General features: G+C 49.7%; 1 protein-coding gene across 1 annotated transcript in view; it reads right to left on the reverse strand.

The window, feature by feature from the left end:
- Positions 1 to 16,041, reverse strand: part of IQGAP1 (IQ motif containing GTPase activating protein 1) — a 313,620-nt gene that overhangs the window by 38,232 nt on the left and 259,347 nt on the right. Inside the window, exons 28-29 of the mRNA XM_075345867.1 lie at positions 15,156 to 15,240; positions 5,878 to 6,110 (exon numbers count right to left, since the gene is read on the reverse strand). Coding sequence (XP_075201982.1) covers positions 5,878 to 6,110; positions 15,156 to 15,240 — 318 coding nt within the window. The remainder of the gene's footprint in view (positions 1 to 5,877; positions 6,111 to 15,155; positions 15,241 to 16,041) is intronic.

A 16,041-nucleotide genomic window follows, 5' to 3' on the forward strand; every position in this document is an offset into this window, starting at 1 on the left:
ACCACCGAATTGGCGGGTGCAACCGCCGTACGGCTCGCAGAGTCCAGGACAGCATTAATAGCGTAAGACGCAAATGCCGACGTCTGAGTGGTTATGGACGCCACCTGTGGCGCGGACGTGCGTGTGGCTGCGTCAATTTGCGCTTGACCTGCTGAGATAGCTTGTAGCGCCCATACGGCTGCGAACGCTGGGGCAAAAGAAGCGCCGATAGCTTCATAGATGGATTTCAACCAGAGTTCCATCTGCCTGTCAGTGGCATCTTTGAGTGAAGCCCCATCTTCCACTGCAAGTATGGATCTAGCTGCCAGTCTGGAGATTGGAGGATCCACTTTGGGACACTGAGCCCAACTTTTGACCACGTCAGGGGGAAAAGGATAACGTGTATCCTTAAGGCGCTTAGAAAAACGCTTATCTGGACAAGCATGGTGATTCTGGACTGCCTCTCTGAAATCAGAGTGGTCCAGAAACATACTCGGTGTACGCTTGGGAAACCTGAAACGGAATTTCTCCTGCTGAGAAGCTGACTCCTCCACCGGAGGAGCTGAGGGAGAAATATCCAACATACGATTGATGGACGCAATAAGGTCGTTCACTATGGCGTCCCCGTCCGGAGTATCAAGATTGAGAGCGGCCTCAGGATTAGAATCCTGATCAGCTGTCTCCGCATCATCAACCAGAGATTCCCCCCTCTGAGACCCTGCACAATATGATGATGTCGAGGGAAAATCTAAGCGAGCTCGCTTAGTCGGTCTGGGGCTGGGGTCTGTGTCAGAACCCTCAGCCTGGGATCCATGAGATACCCCGGGAGGACATTGTTGGTCCAGCTGAGGTGGGCCAGGGAACAAAGATTCAACAGAGTCCCTGTGCTGAGATACCGGCCTGGACTGCAAGGCTTCTAGTATCTTAGCTATAGTCTCAGAGAGTTTTGCAAACTCCGTCCCCGTCACCTGAACAGTGTTAGCAGGTGGCTCCCCCTGGGCCCCTCTTAGCAAAGGCTCCGGCTGAGTAAGTGCCACAGGGGCCGAACAGTGCACACAATGAGGGTCAGTGGAACCTGCCGGTAGCGGGGTCGTACATGCGGCGCAGGCAACATAATAAGCCTGTGTTTTGGCACCCCTGCCTTTCGTGGGCGCCATGCTATTATCTTCCCTAAGTAACACAATAGGGTATATAGCCAGAAATCAACTGTGCACCATACAGTGTAAAACATATATACCATAAACATATAATGTTACACTACTGCACAATGGGGCTAGCACCACAGGTGCTGCTGACCACCCGCCTAAAGCGGTTGTGAGGCCACCAGAGTCCCTGCCTGGGTCTCCCAGACTTTGTCCCCCTCTGCAGCGTCGCTGACAGGAATGGCTGCCGGCGTCCTGAGGAGAGGAGGGAGCCGTGGGCGTGACCCAGAAAGAGCGGGAACTGGTGCCCGCACTGTGCACAGTGAGAGGGGTGGAGTATGCAAAGCATGCTCCAGCCCTCAGTGCTGCTCGTTCTGTGCAGCGTCCCGCCCTTCCCCTGCCTGTCAGGGCTGTGGGCGGGAGGAAAGGAAACTAGGCCGCAAAAAGCCGGGGACTCTAGTAATAAACGCGGCCGCCGTAAAAGCGCGGCCGGCGTGAAAGTCCCCGGCGCACTACAAGTCCCAGCCGCGCCGCAGTGTTTCCATGGCCGCGGCGGTCAGTGCGGCAGTCCCTATACATAAACACACTCAGCAACGCTGAGTGTGTAATGGCACATATTAACCCGGTCAGCGCCGTGGTCCCCGGTGCACTAGCACACCCAGCAAAGCTGGAGTGTTGCTGTGCGCTGTCCCCACAGGGATACAGAGTACCTCCAAGTAGCAGGGCCATGTCCCTGAACGATACCCGGCTCCTATCCAGCAGGCTCCACAGGAGTTGTGGATGAAGCACAGTCTCAGTGCCTGGAGACCGATAGGATCCCACTTCACCCAGAGCCCTGAGGGGGATGGGGAAGGAAAACAGCATGTGGGCTCCAGCCTCCGTACCCGCAATGGATACCTCAACCTTACAACACCACCGACAAGAGTGGGGTGAGAAGGGAGCATGCTGGGGGCTCTATATGGGCCCACTTTTCTTCCATCCGACATGGTCAGCAGCTGCTGCTGACCAATCTGTGGAGCTGTGCGTGCGTGTCTGACCTCCTTCGCACAAAGCAAAAAACTGAGGAGCCCGTGGGAGCACGGGGGGTGTATAGGCAGAAGGGGAGGGGCTTAACACTTTTAAGTGTAATACTTTGTGCGGCCTCCGGAGGCATAGCCTATACACCCAATTGTCTGGGTCTCCCAATGGAGCGACAAAGAAAGTCATTGTTTACAAATCCCCTAATGATCCCCCTCTCATTGCGTTCGGATGGGGGGAAAATGCATGGGGAAAGTGGGTCCAATTTATGTGGACCCCTCGGGTCTTGTCTTAACAATCATTTACTTCCTGACTAGAGAACTAGTATTGGTCAGGAAACCATATTTAAATTAACGCAATATCTGTGTGTTGTATGTGTGGTTTTTTTCACTTTTTGCTCACACCTGGCTTTGGTGGTGGGTGCCCTGCCAGCTTATAAAAGGGACAGGTAGGGCTAGTCATCTAGAACAAAAACTTAAGGCACCCTGCGTCAGTGGTAAGGGAAAAATAGGTAGCATAGCCGGCCTCCCTACCAAACGATTATAAATATGATCCTGGAATCTCCACTCTATTTAATATAGTCACCACTGCCCCTGTTTGGTACGGGTACAGCACTCACTGACACCATCACACCTTTGTTTGTGGAATGAGAGGATACTAGTGTGTCTTTTTAAATTTAGGGGGGGCTGTTGGGGACCTTGTATTTTCCTTAAAGGGGTATTCCCATCTCCAAGATCCTATCCCAATATGTAGTAAGTGTAATATAATAAAAATAATATTAGCAAATACCTCCAATCAAAAATGTAGTATAGTTCTTCTGATTCACTAAGTCTCTTAACTTATGTGGAGGGCATTGCCGGACCTTCGGTATCCATGGTTATGACCACTAGCAACTAACTAACTGTGACTATATGCATGGTCGTAACCATGGATACCTAAAGTACTGCAATGCCCTGCACAGGAGGTAAGTGACATAGGGAATCAGGTGATGGGATAGGATCTTGGAGATGGGAATAACCCTTTAACCTGTCACACCAGCATATTCTCTTCTCCAGTCGTCTGCTGTCAATCCTTATGATGAGGCTTATGTGAAAAGGGTGGTGGATATACCAGACGTGAGAATGAAAGAATGGGGAGAGGAGGAAGATACATTGTCTCCCTCCTTGGTGAGTGCTAGGGACGGTTTGATCCAAACAAAATGTATAAATAGTTTACTCCAAACAGGTTGAGGAGGTCTGGGACAGTCCCGAGTAAGTTGAGCTTTCATTGTCACGTGGCGGTGGGCGTCTCTCTACACTCTGTTTGCTCAGGTCAGAAAATTCTTCCACTCTTGTCTGAGCGACTTATGTCGTCCCCTTATGTCGGCTGGGTGTTATAGGGGAGTTTATTGGTGGGAAATACATCATTTTTGTTTAGATTTCTGTTTTTCCTAGCTAGAAAAATAATTATAAAATGGCATGGAAATCCACAGAAGTCCCCTGTATGCTCAATTGGCTGCACTTAATCAATAAATACATTAACTACATAAACTCCTCTATATGAATAGGCGATATGGTTATAAATTGATAGGGTATGGGGTGGTGGTTAGCAATAGCAGATACTGCCCAATAAGATTCCCTCTGTATACGAGCAGGTGTGGGTGTATATTGCTAATCCCTGCCTAACCGTCCCTGTATACACTAGCATAGATAAAGAGATCTTTAGAAAACGCATTACTAAAAATCCGTTATGATATGCTAATGAGCGCAGGGACTATTTGCAAGGGTGTTAGTTTCTGCGCTCATTCTGCCCTCGTAGCATGGTAGCACGCCCCCAGGGGTGTACTAACATGCTGCTCAATGCCAACTGCCAGCATCATCACTAGCGGGGATGCGTGTAGCCATCAGTTGCTGCAGCCTCAGACGCCAGGCACTGCGCATGATCAGAAGTCCCTGGCACTTCCGGTCTTGCGCACTAGACCTCTCTGAAGCCGGGACACGTCCACCCACATAGTGCACACAACCAGAAGTGCGGTGACCTGATCAAGCACAGTGCTCAGCGTCTCAGGCTGTAGCTACAGACAGGTATGCTCATCACTGCTCTCGTGAGGACGCTAGCAGTGGGTATTGAATAGCATGTTAGCACGCCTCTGTGGGGCTAAGAGGATGGAATGAGAGCAGGAACTAACGCCTTTGCGACTAGTCCCCGCGCTCATTAGCAGATCATATAGGATCTTTAGAAATACTTTTTATGTATGTACTAAATACAGGGACAGTTAGGCAGAGATTAGAAAGGTGCACCCAGAACTGCTTGTGGGTCTGGGTAAATATTGCACCTCACAGGTCCACTTTAATGACAGATGGGGAGAGGGGCATGGAGACCAGTATGATTACGAGTTATGTATGAAGTTGTATGCATGGATATGCTTCTTTAGTTGTTGTTAAAGGGGTTATCTGGTCTAAATCCACAAGTCTGCTGCTACTCTATGTGACTGAGACTTGTGAATCTTCACATTGTGTGCACTGTGTGCCTCAAAACCTCTGGTGTCAAAGCCGGCGGCCATGTGGCTGCAAGTATACGATATGCAGACTCCAGGACAGAATCCGATTACATATGTGCTGCCTCGCACAATACAAGTGACTAGAGAATTCTGATAGCATGTGCACTGCACTTGGTCAGGACTCTCCGGGGTTGCGGGTGAGAGAGCGCAGTAATGCAGTTTGCATAATTCTAGTCACATTCCGACTAGACTTGCTTTTCCTCTATCAATGCACTTCTAATGAGAGAGGCCTAGCACATCTAGTCAACAAATCACCATAAGTATGCAAATCATACGCTCTCACCAGCAACACTGGAGAATCCTGACAGTATGCATACCACACGCTCTGAGGATTCTTTAGGGGTACTTCACACACAGCGAGATCGCTACTGAGATCGCTGCTGAGTCACGGTTTTTCTGACGCAGCATTGACCTCATTAGCGATCTCGCTGTGTGTGATACTGAGCAGCGATCTGGCCCCTGCTGTGAGATCGCTGCTCGTTACACACAGTGCTGGTTCGTTTTTTTATTGTTGCTCTCCCGCTGATAAGCACACATCGCTGTGTGTAACAGCAAGAGAGCAACAATTTTGAATGTGCAGGGAGCAGGAGCCGGCGTCTGACAGCCTGCGGTAAGCTGTAACCAAGGTAAACATTGGGTAACCAAGGTGGTTACCCGATATTTACCTTCGTTACCAGCCTCCGCAGCTCTCACGCTGCCAGTGCTGGCTCCTGCTCCCTGCACACGCTAAGCTAAGCGGTGTGCGCTGGTAACTAAGGTAAACATCGGGTAACCATACCCGATGTTTACCTTAGTTACCAGTGTCTGCAGCTTCCAGACGCTGGCTCTGTGCAAGCGCAGTGTCGCTTGCACGTCGCTGCTGGCTGGGGGCTGGTCACTGGTCGCTGGTGAGATCTGCCTGTTTGACAGCTCACCAGCGACCATGTAGCGACGCAGCAGCGATCCTGACCAGGTCAGATCGCTGGTGGGATCGCTGCTGCGTCGCTAAAGTGTGACGGTACCCTTACACTGCAGTCACAAAGTGACTACAAACTTATCCTAAGCTTGGACAACCCCTTTAATGATCATTTATGCATAGTTTGCCACACCTTCCCATGCTCCAGCCCTCTCCTAACGCAGTCTACATCTATGCTATGCACGGAGTATCATGCCTCATATATTCTATTCAGCATAAAGGATTATTCTAAGGTTTGTAAATACCTAAATTTCTGGTAGGACTGAGCGAGGTATTCATTGATCATGCTCAGGTGGGCATTGTCCCCAAGGAACATCTTGTTGGAGGCAGCATGTTGGAGCATCTTGGCAATGGATCCAAGGTTTCGGCGCTGATCTGTGGTTAGCTGACCTCCAGCAGAAAGATCAATGATATCAAAGGCATCTGGAGCCACGATAGCTGGGTTCATGTAGCGATAGTACAGCAGATTTCCCACAATCTATTATTAGTGAGAGAAATCACAGATGTTTCTTGGAAAATAGTAAAAATACAGTAGCAACAAATTACAATAAGAAAATGAGAAAGCAATCCAAAATGTCATATACTCCTATATATCTGCAGCTGATTGATTTCCAAGCAGTAATGACCAACTACTGGGGGCACCACCCATGGTGGGAGACTAGAATATAAGCTCTATAAGGGCACTTACAGTTATAAATCAAGGAATCTTGGGTCTACTATTCCAACACACTCATCTAGCACTGAACTAGAGAAACAAAATAATCACCTTGGTCAGAGCTAGTGCATTATCGAGGCCTCAGCGCAAAGAAGCAGAAAGCTAGAAGAACGGAAAAGAGAATAGGCTTCAGATAAAGGGCAGCTGTTGTCGGCAGAAAGAAAGAACATTGGAAATAAAGTATAGGAAGAATCGAAAACAATCAGGCTGTTATTCTACGTGTGACCAGCCGAGGGCGCCAAATCACTAGACTAAATAGTTCTATGTACAGCACAACCTAAAGGAAAGAAACCAGAGCAGCAAGCACATCGCATGTATTCTACACAAGGAAATATATGTATATACTGTATATGAATAAACGTTCATTGTCCTTTAGTTTGAGATCATCTGTGCTAATTTTCATTAAAAGTAACAGTCGATTAAATAGTTGGATGTCTCAAAGTACATGACAAAGCCAATAATACTATGGCATGTATGTAGATGATACTAGGTCAGGAGATGCATGCACAGCCTCCAAGCAGCCCTCAATCTTAGATTACAGCTCTCATAGGGTGTATCACTCAGCTACAGTCATGGATAACAAATCACACTCCATATGCAGCAATAGGGGGCTTTACCAGGCACCTTTCCAATCTGTCTATGGCCCTATAATCATCAGGTTTGGCTACGTTTTATACAAGGCTAGGGCTACCGGGAAGACCTTTGTAAACATCTCATTTGATTTTAAAGGGAGTCTGTATGACTGTATAAAGCAAGCACAGGCGCTCAGGGTGACCCTTATGGGAGGCAAGCCTTACAGTGCACCTTCCCACCTACTTGTTTGCCACCCATTTCCACACTCCACTGGCTCCTAAAAAGCCCAAACTGTCAATCAAAGAAGAAGGGGACAGAGCTAGATGTAAATTAAAGGGAATCTGTCAGTGGGATCAGCCCTTCTAAGCCGTGTATATGGGAATGTAGATCAGTGAACAGTGAACAAAAGGATACCTTTATATAAGCAACCTGATGTTTTATTGCATAAAACTCCACATAATTCTTAATCTGTAAATGAACTGATAAGATCTATGGGCCGGATGCAGATATCCCTGAGAGTCAACCTCCAGAGTTTATATTAAATGAAAGAAGGGAATTTTGTTTACTTACCGTAAATTCCTTTTCTTCTAGCTCCTATTGGGAGACCCAGACAATTGAGACAATTGGGTGTATAGCTTCTGCCTCCGGAGGCCACACAAAGTATTACACTTTAAAAAGTGTAACCCCTCCCCTCTGCCTATACACCCTCCCGTGCATCACGGGCTCCTCAGTTTTAGTGCAAAAGCAGGAAGGAGGAAACTTATAAATTGGTCTAAGGTAAATTCAATCCGAAGGATGTTCGGAGAACTTAAACCATGAACCAAAGAACAATTCAACATGAACAACATGTGTACACAAAAGAACAACAGCCCGAAGGGAACAGGGGCGGGTGCTGGGTCTCCCAATAGGAGCTAGAAGAAAAGGAATTTACGGTAAGTAAACAAAATTCCCTTCTTCTTTGTCGCTCCATTGGGAGACCCAGACAATTGGGACGTCCAAAAGCAGTCCCTGGGTGGGTAAAAGAATACCCCGGTAATAGAGCCGAAAGACGGCCCCTTCCTACAGGTGGGCAACCGCCGCCTGAAGGACTCGCCTACCTAGGCTGGCATCTGCCCAAGCGTAGGTATGCACCTGATAGTGTTTCGTGAAAGTGTGCAGACTCGACCAGGTAGCCGCCTGACACACCTGCTGAGCCATAGCCTGGTGCCGCAATGCCCAGGACGCACCCACGGCTCTGGTAAAATGGGCTTTCAGTCCTGAAGGAACCGGAAGCCCAGAAGAACGGTAGGCTTCAAGAATTGGTTCCTTGATCCACCGAGCCAAGGTTGACTTGGAAGCCTGCGACCCTTTACGCTGGCCAGCGACAAGGACAAAGAGCGCATCCGAGCGGCGCAGGGGCGCCGTACGAGAAATGTAGAGACGGAGTGCTCTCACAAGATCTAACAAGTGCAAATCCTTTTCACATTGGTGAACTGGATGAGGACAAAAAGAAGGTAAGGAGATATCCTGATTGAGATGAAAAGGGGATACCACCTTAGGGAGAAATTCCGGAACCGGACGCAGAACCACCTTGTCCTGGTGAAACACCAGGAAGGGGGCTTTGCATGACAGTGCAGCTAGCTCAGACACTCTGCGAAGTGATGTGACTGCCACTAGGAAGACCACCTTCTGCGAGAGGCGAGAAAGAGAAATATCTCTCATTGGCTCGAAAGGTGGTTTCTGAAGAGCTATTAGCACCCTGTTCAGATCCCAGGGTTCTAGCGGGCGCTTGTAAGGGGGGACTATGTGGCAAACCCCCTGCAGGAACGTGCGTACCTGCGGAAGCCTTGCTAGACGCTTTTGAAAAAACACAGAGAGCGCCGAGACTTGTCCCTTAAGAGAGCCGAGAGACAACCCCTTTTCCATTCCGGATTGAAGGAAGGACAGAAAAGTGGGCAAGGCAAATGGCCAGGGAATAAAACCCTGATCAGAGCACCAGGATAAGAAGATCCTCCACGTCCTGTGGTAGATCTTGGCTGACGTTGGTTTCCTGGCCTGTCTCATAGTGGCAATGACCTCTTAAGATAACCCTGAAGACGCTAGGATCCAGGACTCAATGGCCACACAGTCAGGTTGAGGGCCGCAGAATTCAGATGGAAAAATGGCCCTTGAGACAGCAAGTCTGGTCGGTCTGGTAGTGCCCACGGTTGACCCACCGTGAGATGCCACAGATCCGGGTACCACGACCTCCTCGGCCAGTCTGGGGCGATGAGGATGGCGCGGCGGCAGTCGGACCTGATCTTGCGTAACACTCTGGGCAGCAGTGCCAGAGGAGGAAATACATAAGGCAGTCGAAACTGCGACCAATCCTGAACTAATGCGTCTGCCGCCAGCGCTCTGTGATCTTGAGACCGTGCCATGAATGCCGAGACCTTGTTGTTGTGCCGGGACGCCATTAGGTCGACATCCGGCTTCCCCCAGCGGCAACAAATCTCTTGAAACACGTCCGGGTGAAGAGACCATTCCCCTGCGTCCATGCCCTGGCGACTGAGAAAGTCTGCTTCCCAGTTTTCTACGCCCGGGATGTGAACTGCGGAGATGGTGGATGCTGTGGCTTCCACCCACAGCAGAATCCGCCGAACTTCCTGGAAGGCTTGGCGACTGCGTGTGCCGCCTTGGTGGTTGATGTATGCCACCGCCGTGGCGTTGTCCGACTGAATTCGGATCTGCCTGCCTTCCAGCCACGGATGGAACGCCTTTAGGGCTAGATACACTGCCCTTATCTCCAGAACATTGATCTGAAGGGAGGACTCTGTCGGAGTCCAGGTTCCCTGAGCCCTGTGGTGGAGGAAGACCGCTCCCCACCCTGACAGACTTGCGTCCGTCGTGACCACAGCCCAGGATGGGGGCAGAAACGATTTCCCCTTCGACAAGGAAGTGGGAAGAAGCCACCACTGAAGGGAGGTCTTAGCTGCCCGAGAAAGGGAGACGTTCCTGTCGAGGGACGTCGATTTCCTGTCCCATTTGCGGAGAATGTCCCATTGAAGTGGACGCAGATGAAACTGCGCAAATGGAACTGCCTCCATTGCTGCCACCATCTTCCCTAGGAAGTGCATGAGGTGTCTCAAGGGGTGCGACTGGGCTCGGAGGAGAGATTGCACCCCTGTCTGCAGCGAACGCTGTTTGTCCAGCGGAAGTTTCACTATCGCTGTGAGAGTATGAAACTCCATCCCGAGATATGTCAGCGATTGTGTCGGTGTCAGTTTTGACTTTGGGAAATTGATGATCCACCCGAACCTCTGGAGAGTCTCCAGAGCAATGTTCAGGCTGTGTTGGCATGCCACCCGAGAGGGGGCCTTGACAAGAAGATCGTCCAAGTAAGGGATCACTGAGTGTCCCTGAGAGTGTAGGACTGCTACCACTGTTGCCATGACCTTGGTGAAGACCCGTGGGGCTGTTGCCAGGCCGAAAGGCAGTGCCACGAACTGAAGGTGTTCGTCCCCGATGGCGAAACGCAGGAAGCGCTGATGCTCTGGTGCAATCGGCACGTGGAGATAAGCATCCCTGATGTCGATTGAGGCTAGGAAGTCTCCTTGGGACATCGAGGCGATGACGGAGCGGAGAGATTCCATCCGGAACCGCCTGGTTTTCACGTGTCTGTTGAGCAGTTTGAGGTCCAGAACGGGACGGAAAGATCCGTCCTTTTTTGGTACGACAAACAAGTTGGAGTAAAAACCGTGACCCCATTGCTGAGGGGGAACAGGGATAACCACTCCTTCTGCCTTCAGAGTGTTCACCGCCTGAAGAAGAGCATCGGCTCGCTCGGGGGGCGGAGATGTTCTGAAGAAACGAATCGGAGGACGAGAACTGAACTCTATCCTGTAACCGTGAGACAGAATGTCTCTCACCCATCGGTCTTGGACATGTGGGAACCAGGCGTCGCAAAAGCGGGAGAGCCTGCCACCGACCGAGGATGCGGTTTGGGGAGTCCGCAAGTCATGAGGAGGCCGCTTTGGGAGCGGTTCCTCCGGCGCTCTTTTTAGGACGTGCCTTAGACCGCCACGAATCAGAGTTCCTCTGACCCTTTTGAGGCCTGTTGGACGAGGAGAATTGAGACCTGCCTGAGGGCCGAAAGGACCGAAACCTCGATTGTACCTTCCGTTGTTGAGGTCTGTTAGGTTTGGACTGGGGTAAGGACGAGTCCTTACCCTTGGATTGTTTAATGATTTCATCCAATTGCTCGCCAAACAGGCGGTCGCCAGAAAACGGCAAACCGGTTAAAAACTTTTTGGAAGCAGAGTCTGCCTTCCATTCACGTAGCCACATGGCCCTGCGGACTGCCACTGAATTGGCGGATGCTACCGCTGTACGGCTCGCAGAGTCCAGTACAGCATTCATGGCGTAGGACGCAAACGCCGACGCCTGAGAGGTTAATGACACAACCTGCGGAGTAGCGGCTCGTGTGACTGCATTAATCTCAGACTGACAAGCTGAGATAGCTTGGAGTGCCCATACGGCTGCAAATGCCGGAGCAAAGGACGCGCCGATAGCTTCATAGATGGATTTCATCAGGAGCTCTATCTGCCTGTCAGTGGCATCCTTGAGTGATGCACCATCTGCCACTGCAACTATGGATCTGGCCGCCAGTCTAGAGACTGGAGGATCCACCTTGGGACACTGAGCCCAACCCTTGACTACGTCAGGGGGGAAGGGATAACGTGTGTCATTAAGGCGCTTAGTAAAGCGCTTATCCGGAAAAGCTCGGTGCTTCTGGACTGCATCTTTGAAGTCGGAGTGATCAAGAAACGCACTCCGTGTACGTTTGGGAAACCTAAAATGAAATTTCTCCTGCTGAGAAGCTGACTCCTCACTCGGAAGTGCTGGAGGAGAAAGATCTAACACCTGATTGATGGACGCTATAAGGTCGTTTACTATGGCGTCCCCTTCAGGCGTATCAAGGTTGAGCGCGGCGTCAGGATCAGAGCCCTGATCTGCCACCTCCGCTTCATCCTCCAGAGAGTCCTCATGCTGAGACCCTGAACAGTGAGATGAAGTCGAGGGAAGCTCCCAGCGAGCCCGCTTAGCCGGTCTGGGACTGCGGTCCGTGTCGGAGTCCTCCCCGTGGGACCTATGAGTCGACCCAGGAGCACTTTGCTGCTCCGACCGAAGTGGGCCTGGGGGCAATGAATCAACAGTGCCCGGGGCCTGTGTTACAGGTCTGGACTGCAAAGCTTCTAGTATCTTAGCAGACCATCTATCCATAGACTCAGAAAGTTTGTCAGCGAATACTGCAAACTCTGTCCCTGTCACATGGACAGTGGGGGCCGGTGGTTCCACCTGGGCCGGGGGTCCCACCAGTGGCTGAGACTCCGGCTGAGTGAGTGTCACAGGGGCCGAGCATTGCACACAATGAGGGTAGGTGGAACCTGCAGGTAGCATTGCCGCACATGAGGTACAGGTTGCAAAGTAAGCCTGTGCCTTGGCACCCTTGCTTTTTGCGGACGACATGCTGTTGTCTCCTCTTAGAGCAATCAGAGAGGGTATATAGCCAAAAGCTAATAGTGCGGCCGTACAGAGTAAATGTATACAATATAAGCATATAAATATACACTTCGGCACCCAGGGGGGCCAGCACCTAGTAACAGGTGCGGCTTACCGACCGCTCTCCTCAGCGGTTGTGTGACCACCAGATTCCCTGCCTGGGCCTCCCAGAGCTGTGGAGCTCGGATTGTCTCCCCTCTGAAGTTCTCCAGCGTCTGAAGTGCTGATAGCAATGGCTGCCGGCGTTCTGAGAGGAGGAGGGAGCCGTGGGCGTGCCTGTAAAAGTGCGGGAATCTGGTGCCCCACGGTGCTCAGTGAGGGGGGAGGAGGATACAAAGTATGCTCCAGCCCTCAGCGCTGACGTCCAGTGCAGCGTCCCGCCCTTACCCCTGACTGGCAGGCCCGGGGGCGGGAATATGCGGTACTAGGCCGCAAAAGCCGGGGACTAAAGTTATAAGCGCGGCCGGCAAACAAGCGCGGTCAGCGCGGTAGTCCCGGCGCACAAACACACCCAGCAGCTGCTGCAGTGTCCATTACACAGGCGCTCTATGCGCCGTCCCCAAGGGGGCACAGAGTACCTCAGAGTAGCAGGGCCTTGTCCCTGATGATACCCGGTCTCCTGTCCAGCAGATTCCCCCAGGGGCTGCGGAGGGAGCACAGTCCCAGTGCCTGGTGACCGGTTAGGATCCCACTTCACCCAGAGCCCCTAAGGGATGGGGAAGGAAAACAGCATGTGGCTCCTGCCTATGTACCCGCAATGGGTACCTCAACCTTAACAGCACCGCCGACCAGAGTGGGGTGAGAAGGGAGCATGCTGGGGGCCCTGTTATGGGCCCACTTTTCTTCCATCCGATATAGTCAGCAGCTGCTGCTGACTAAAATGTGGAGCTTGCGTGGATGTGTGCCTCCTTCACACAAAGCAATAAAACTGAGGAGCCCGTGATGCACGGGAGGGTGTATAGGCAGAGGGGAGGGGTTATACTTTTTAAAGTGTAATACTTTGTGTGGCCTCCGGAGGCAGAAGCTATACACCCAATTGTCTCAATTGTCTGGGTCTCCCAATGGAGCGACAAAGAAAAGGGCATTACCAGTGTGACATGTAGTGACTGACAGTATTGCTCTCCTAATTTTTATATGTTTCACACTAGTAATGCCCTCTTTCAATTAATATAAGCTATGGAGGCAGATACCCAAGGAGATCTATGTCCAACCTGGACCCATAGATCTGTTACATATTAAGAAAAATGTGGATTTTTTTTTTCAGAAATGAGACCTTGGATCGCTGATATCAAGTTATCATTTGTTCAACTTTTATGACCTACATGCCCATAATGATGGCTTAGGAGGGCTGGTTAAGAATACGAGAAAGTGCCTTGAAGTGCTCAACCATTCCAAGGGTGCCCCGAGTGCCTGTACATGCACATGAAACCCATAAAGCTAGCACGGCAGCGCTGCCTAAACTAACTGCTGCTAGGTACAACGGTGCTGGAGGAGATACTGCTGAAGGCACAGTGCAGGAGACCCATGATGTAGTTGTGCCCTGGTATTCAGGGCAGATCTCCGGAGCACTGACAGGAGGATACCTGAACTGAATGCAGAGCAAGAGAGCGAGCACAACTGCCTCCCCTCCACTGCCAGAGTGCATAAGGCTATGGATGCAAGTGTTTTACAGAACTTAGGCCAACTTAAAGGGAATCTGTCAGCAGGTTTTTCCTTCCCCATGTGTGGGCAGCATAATGTAGAGACAGAGACCCTGGTTTCAGTGATGTATCACTTACTTTACTTGTTGTGGCACTTTTTGTAAAAACTACTGTTTATCTACAGATCTACCAGTCCTCTGAATGCTGAGCTCTGCCTAAGGAGTCACACAAGCTTATGTGCTCTCATGCAAGAGAATTGGCCCAATTATAGTAATGACACTCGGCTCAAATTCTGATCAGTGTGAGCCAAGTGTGAGTGCGGAGAAGACGGAGAACTTACGTTCTTCATTGTCTGTGTCTGCAGAAATCAGACTGCACTCTGATGACACCAGAGTGTAGTTTGAGGATTTCTACGCACCCATAATCTTGAATAGGCGCATACTGTCCAATATACGTTGCCTCTGAAAGCAATATGCAATTTTTTTCTGATGCCAAATTGACATGAGAAAAAAAAAAAAATCACTGGTTGGCACTGCCCCATAGTATGACATTGGTCCAAAGGCTATACAATAAAACATCATATAGTCCTAGTTCGTGTTATACGCTCATGTCATCGAGCCCTCATCCTGTCCATGTTATTGTTTGACATATTTTAGTTCCCTCTGTGCATAGGCAGAAAGCTGCCAATCAGTGGTTGGTGTGTGTTATACAAAGCTTGTGAATATGGAAGACTACATGGAATAAGGTTTATTAGCCCTCTAGTAATAATCTCCTGACAATAAAATAGTGATTTTATTAAAGCTGCTGCAAGCAGCCCAGTAAGTGACACATTACTGGAATCAGGTTCTCTGTCTCCACATTATCCTGCTTTCAGATCAGGTAGAAAACAACTAGTGACAGATTCCTGTTAATAAAATGATTTGCATAGTTAAATAACTTTCAATGCTTGATTAAATTTGTAAAAATATTTTTTCAAGTTTAATTACTGTTTTCGCAGCGCTACAAAAAGTCACTGTGTACCCAAGACCTAGCGTGTATCTCCAGGTTATCTCCATCAAACCTTACAGAGACTGACCTTAAGCAATTCATCTTCTCCAGCGTCAGGAAACTTCTCATGAAGGGTGTGTTTCAGGACCTTTGCAATGTAACGCATGGCATAACTGGAATAGTGTAGGGAACATTAATAAGTTACGCAGAACATGTAGCAAAGATAAACAAGAAAAATAACTATGTGACATAAATGCTACTCGTCATCATGTGTATGATGAAGTCTTCCCAACAATAAAACTGTTTATTTCTGATAAGAAAGATTGTGTTTAACAAGGCGGAACAAATAAAGTACAACACCTTGACTTAAGAGTGCACCAACTTACGAATTTTTCAAGATACGAGCAGAAACGTGAGGTACGAGCAGCTTATACGCCCCACCCCTCCGATCCCCCACAGGGCGCCAAAAAAAATTATATATATATATATACATATATATATAAATAATTTAATCTATCTATCTATCTATCTATATATATATATAATATATACACTCACTCTCCATCTGGGCCCCTGAAGGACGGCACCCTTATCGCATACAGTCAGCTGATCAGCTCACACACTGATCAGCTGACTGCATCGGATGAGGATGATGTACTGTGGGGAAAAGGAGAGATAAGCTCCGCGTCACTGAAATGTGCAGGTGCTCGGAGGTAAATACAGCAAAAAACAAGGAATAACCCCGGCACACTACTACTCCCAAAATAAGAGTCAATGGGCAAACCCATTGACTCTTATTTTGGGAGTAGTAGTGTGCCGATGTACTGTGGGGGACTGGAGGGAAGGAGAATAGGAGAATATAATAGTTTTTTTTTTTAGTGTGCGGCACGATGGGGGGGGCCATGTACCAGGATGTGGGATCATATGTACCAGGATACGGGACCATGTACCAGGATGGGGGGGATCATATATAC

Source organism: Anomaloglossus baeobatrachus, chromosome 4, assembly GCF_048569485.1.
Source record: "Anomaloglossus baeobatrachus isolate aAnoBae1 chromosome 4, aAnoBae1.hap1, whole genome shotgun sequence".
In the NCBI taxonomy this organism is placed as follows: Eukaryota; Metazoa; Chordata; class Amphibia; order Anura; family Aromobatidae; genus Anomaloglossus; species Anomaloglossus baeobatrachus.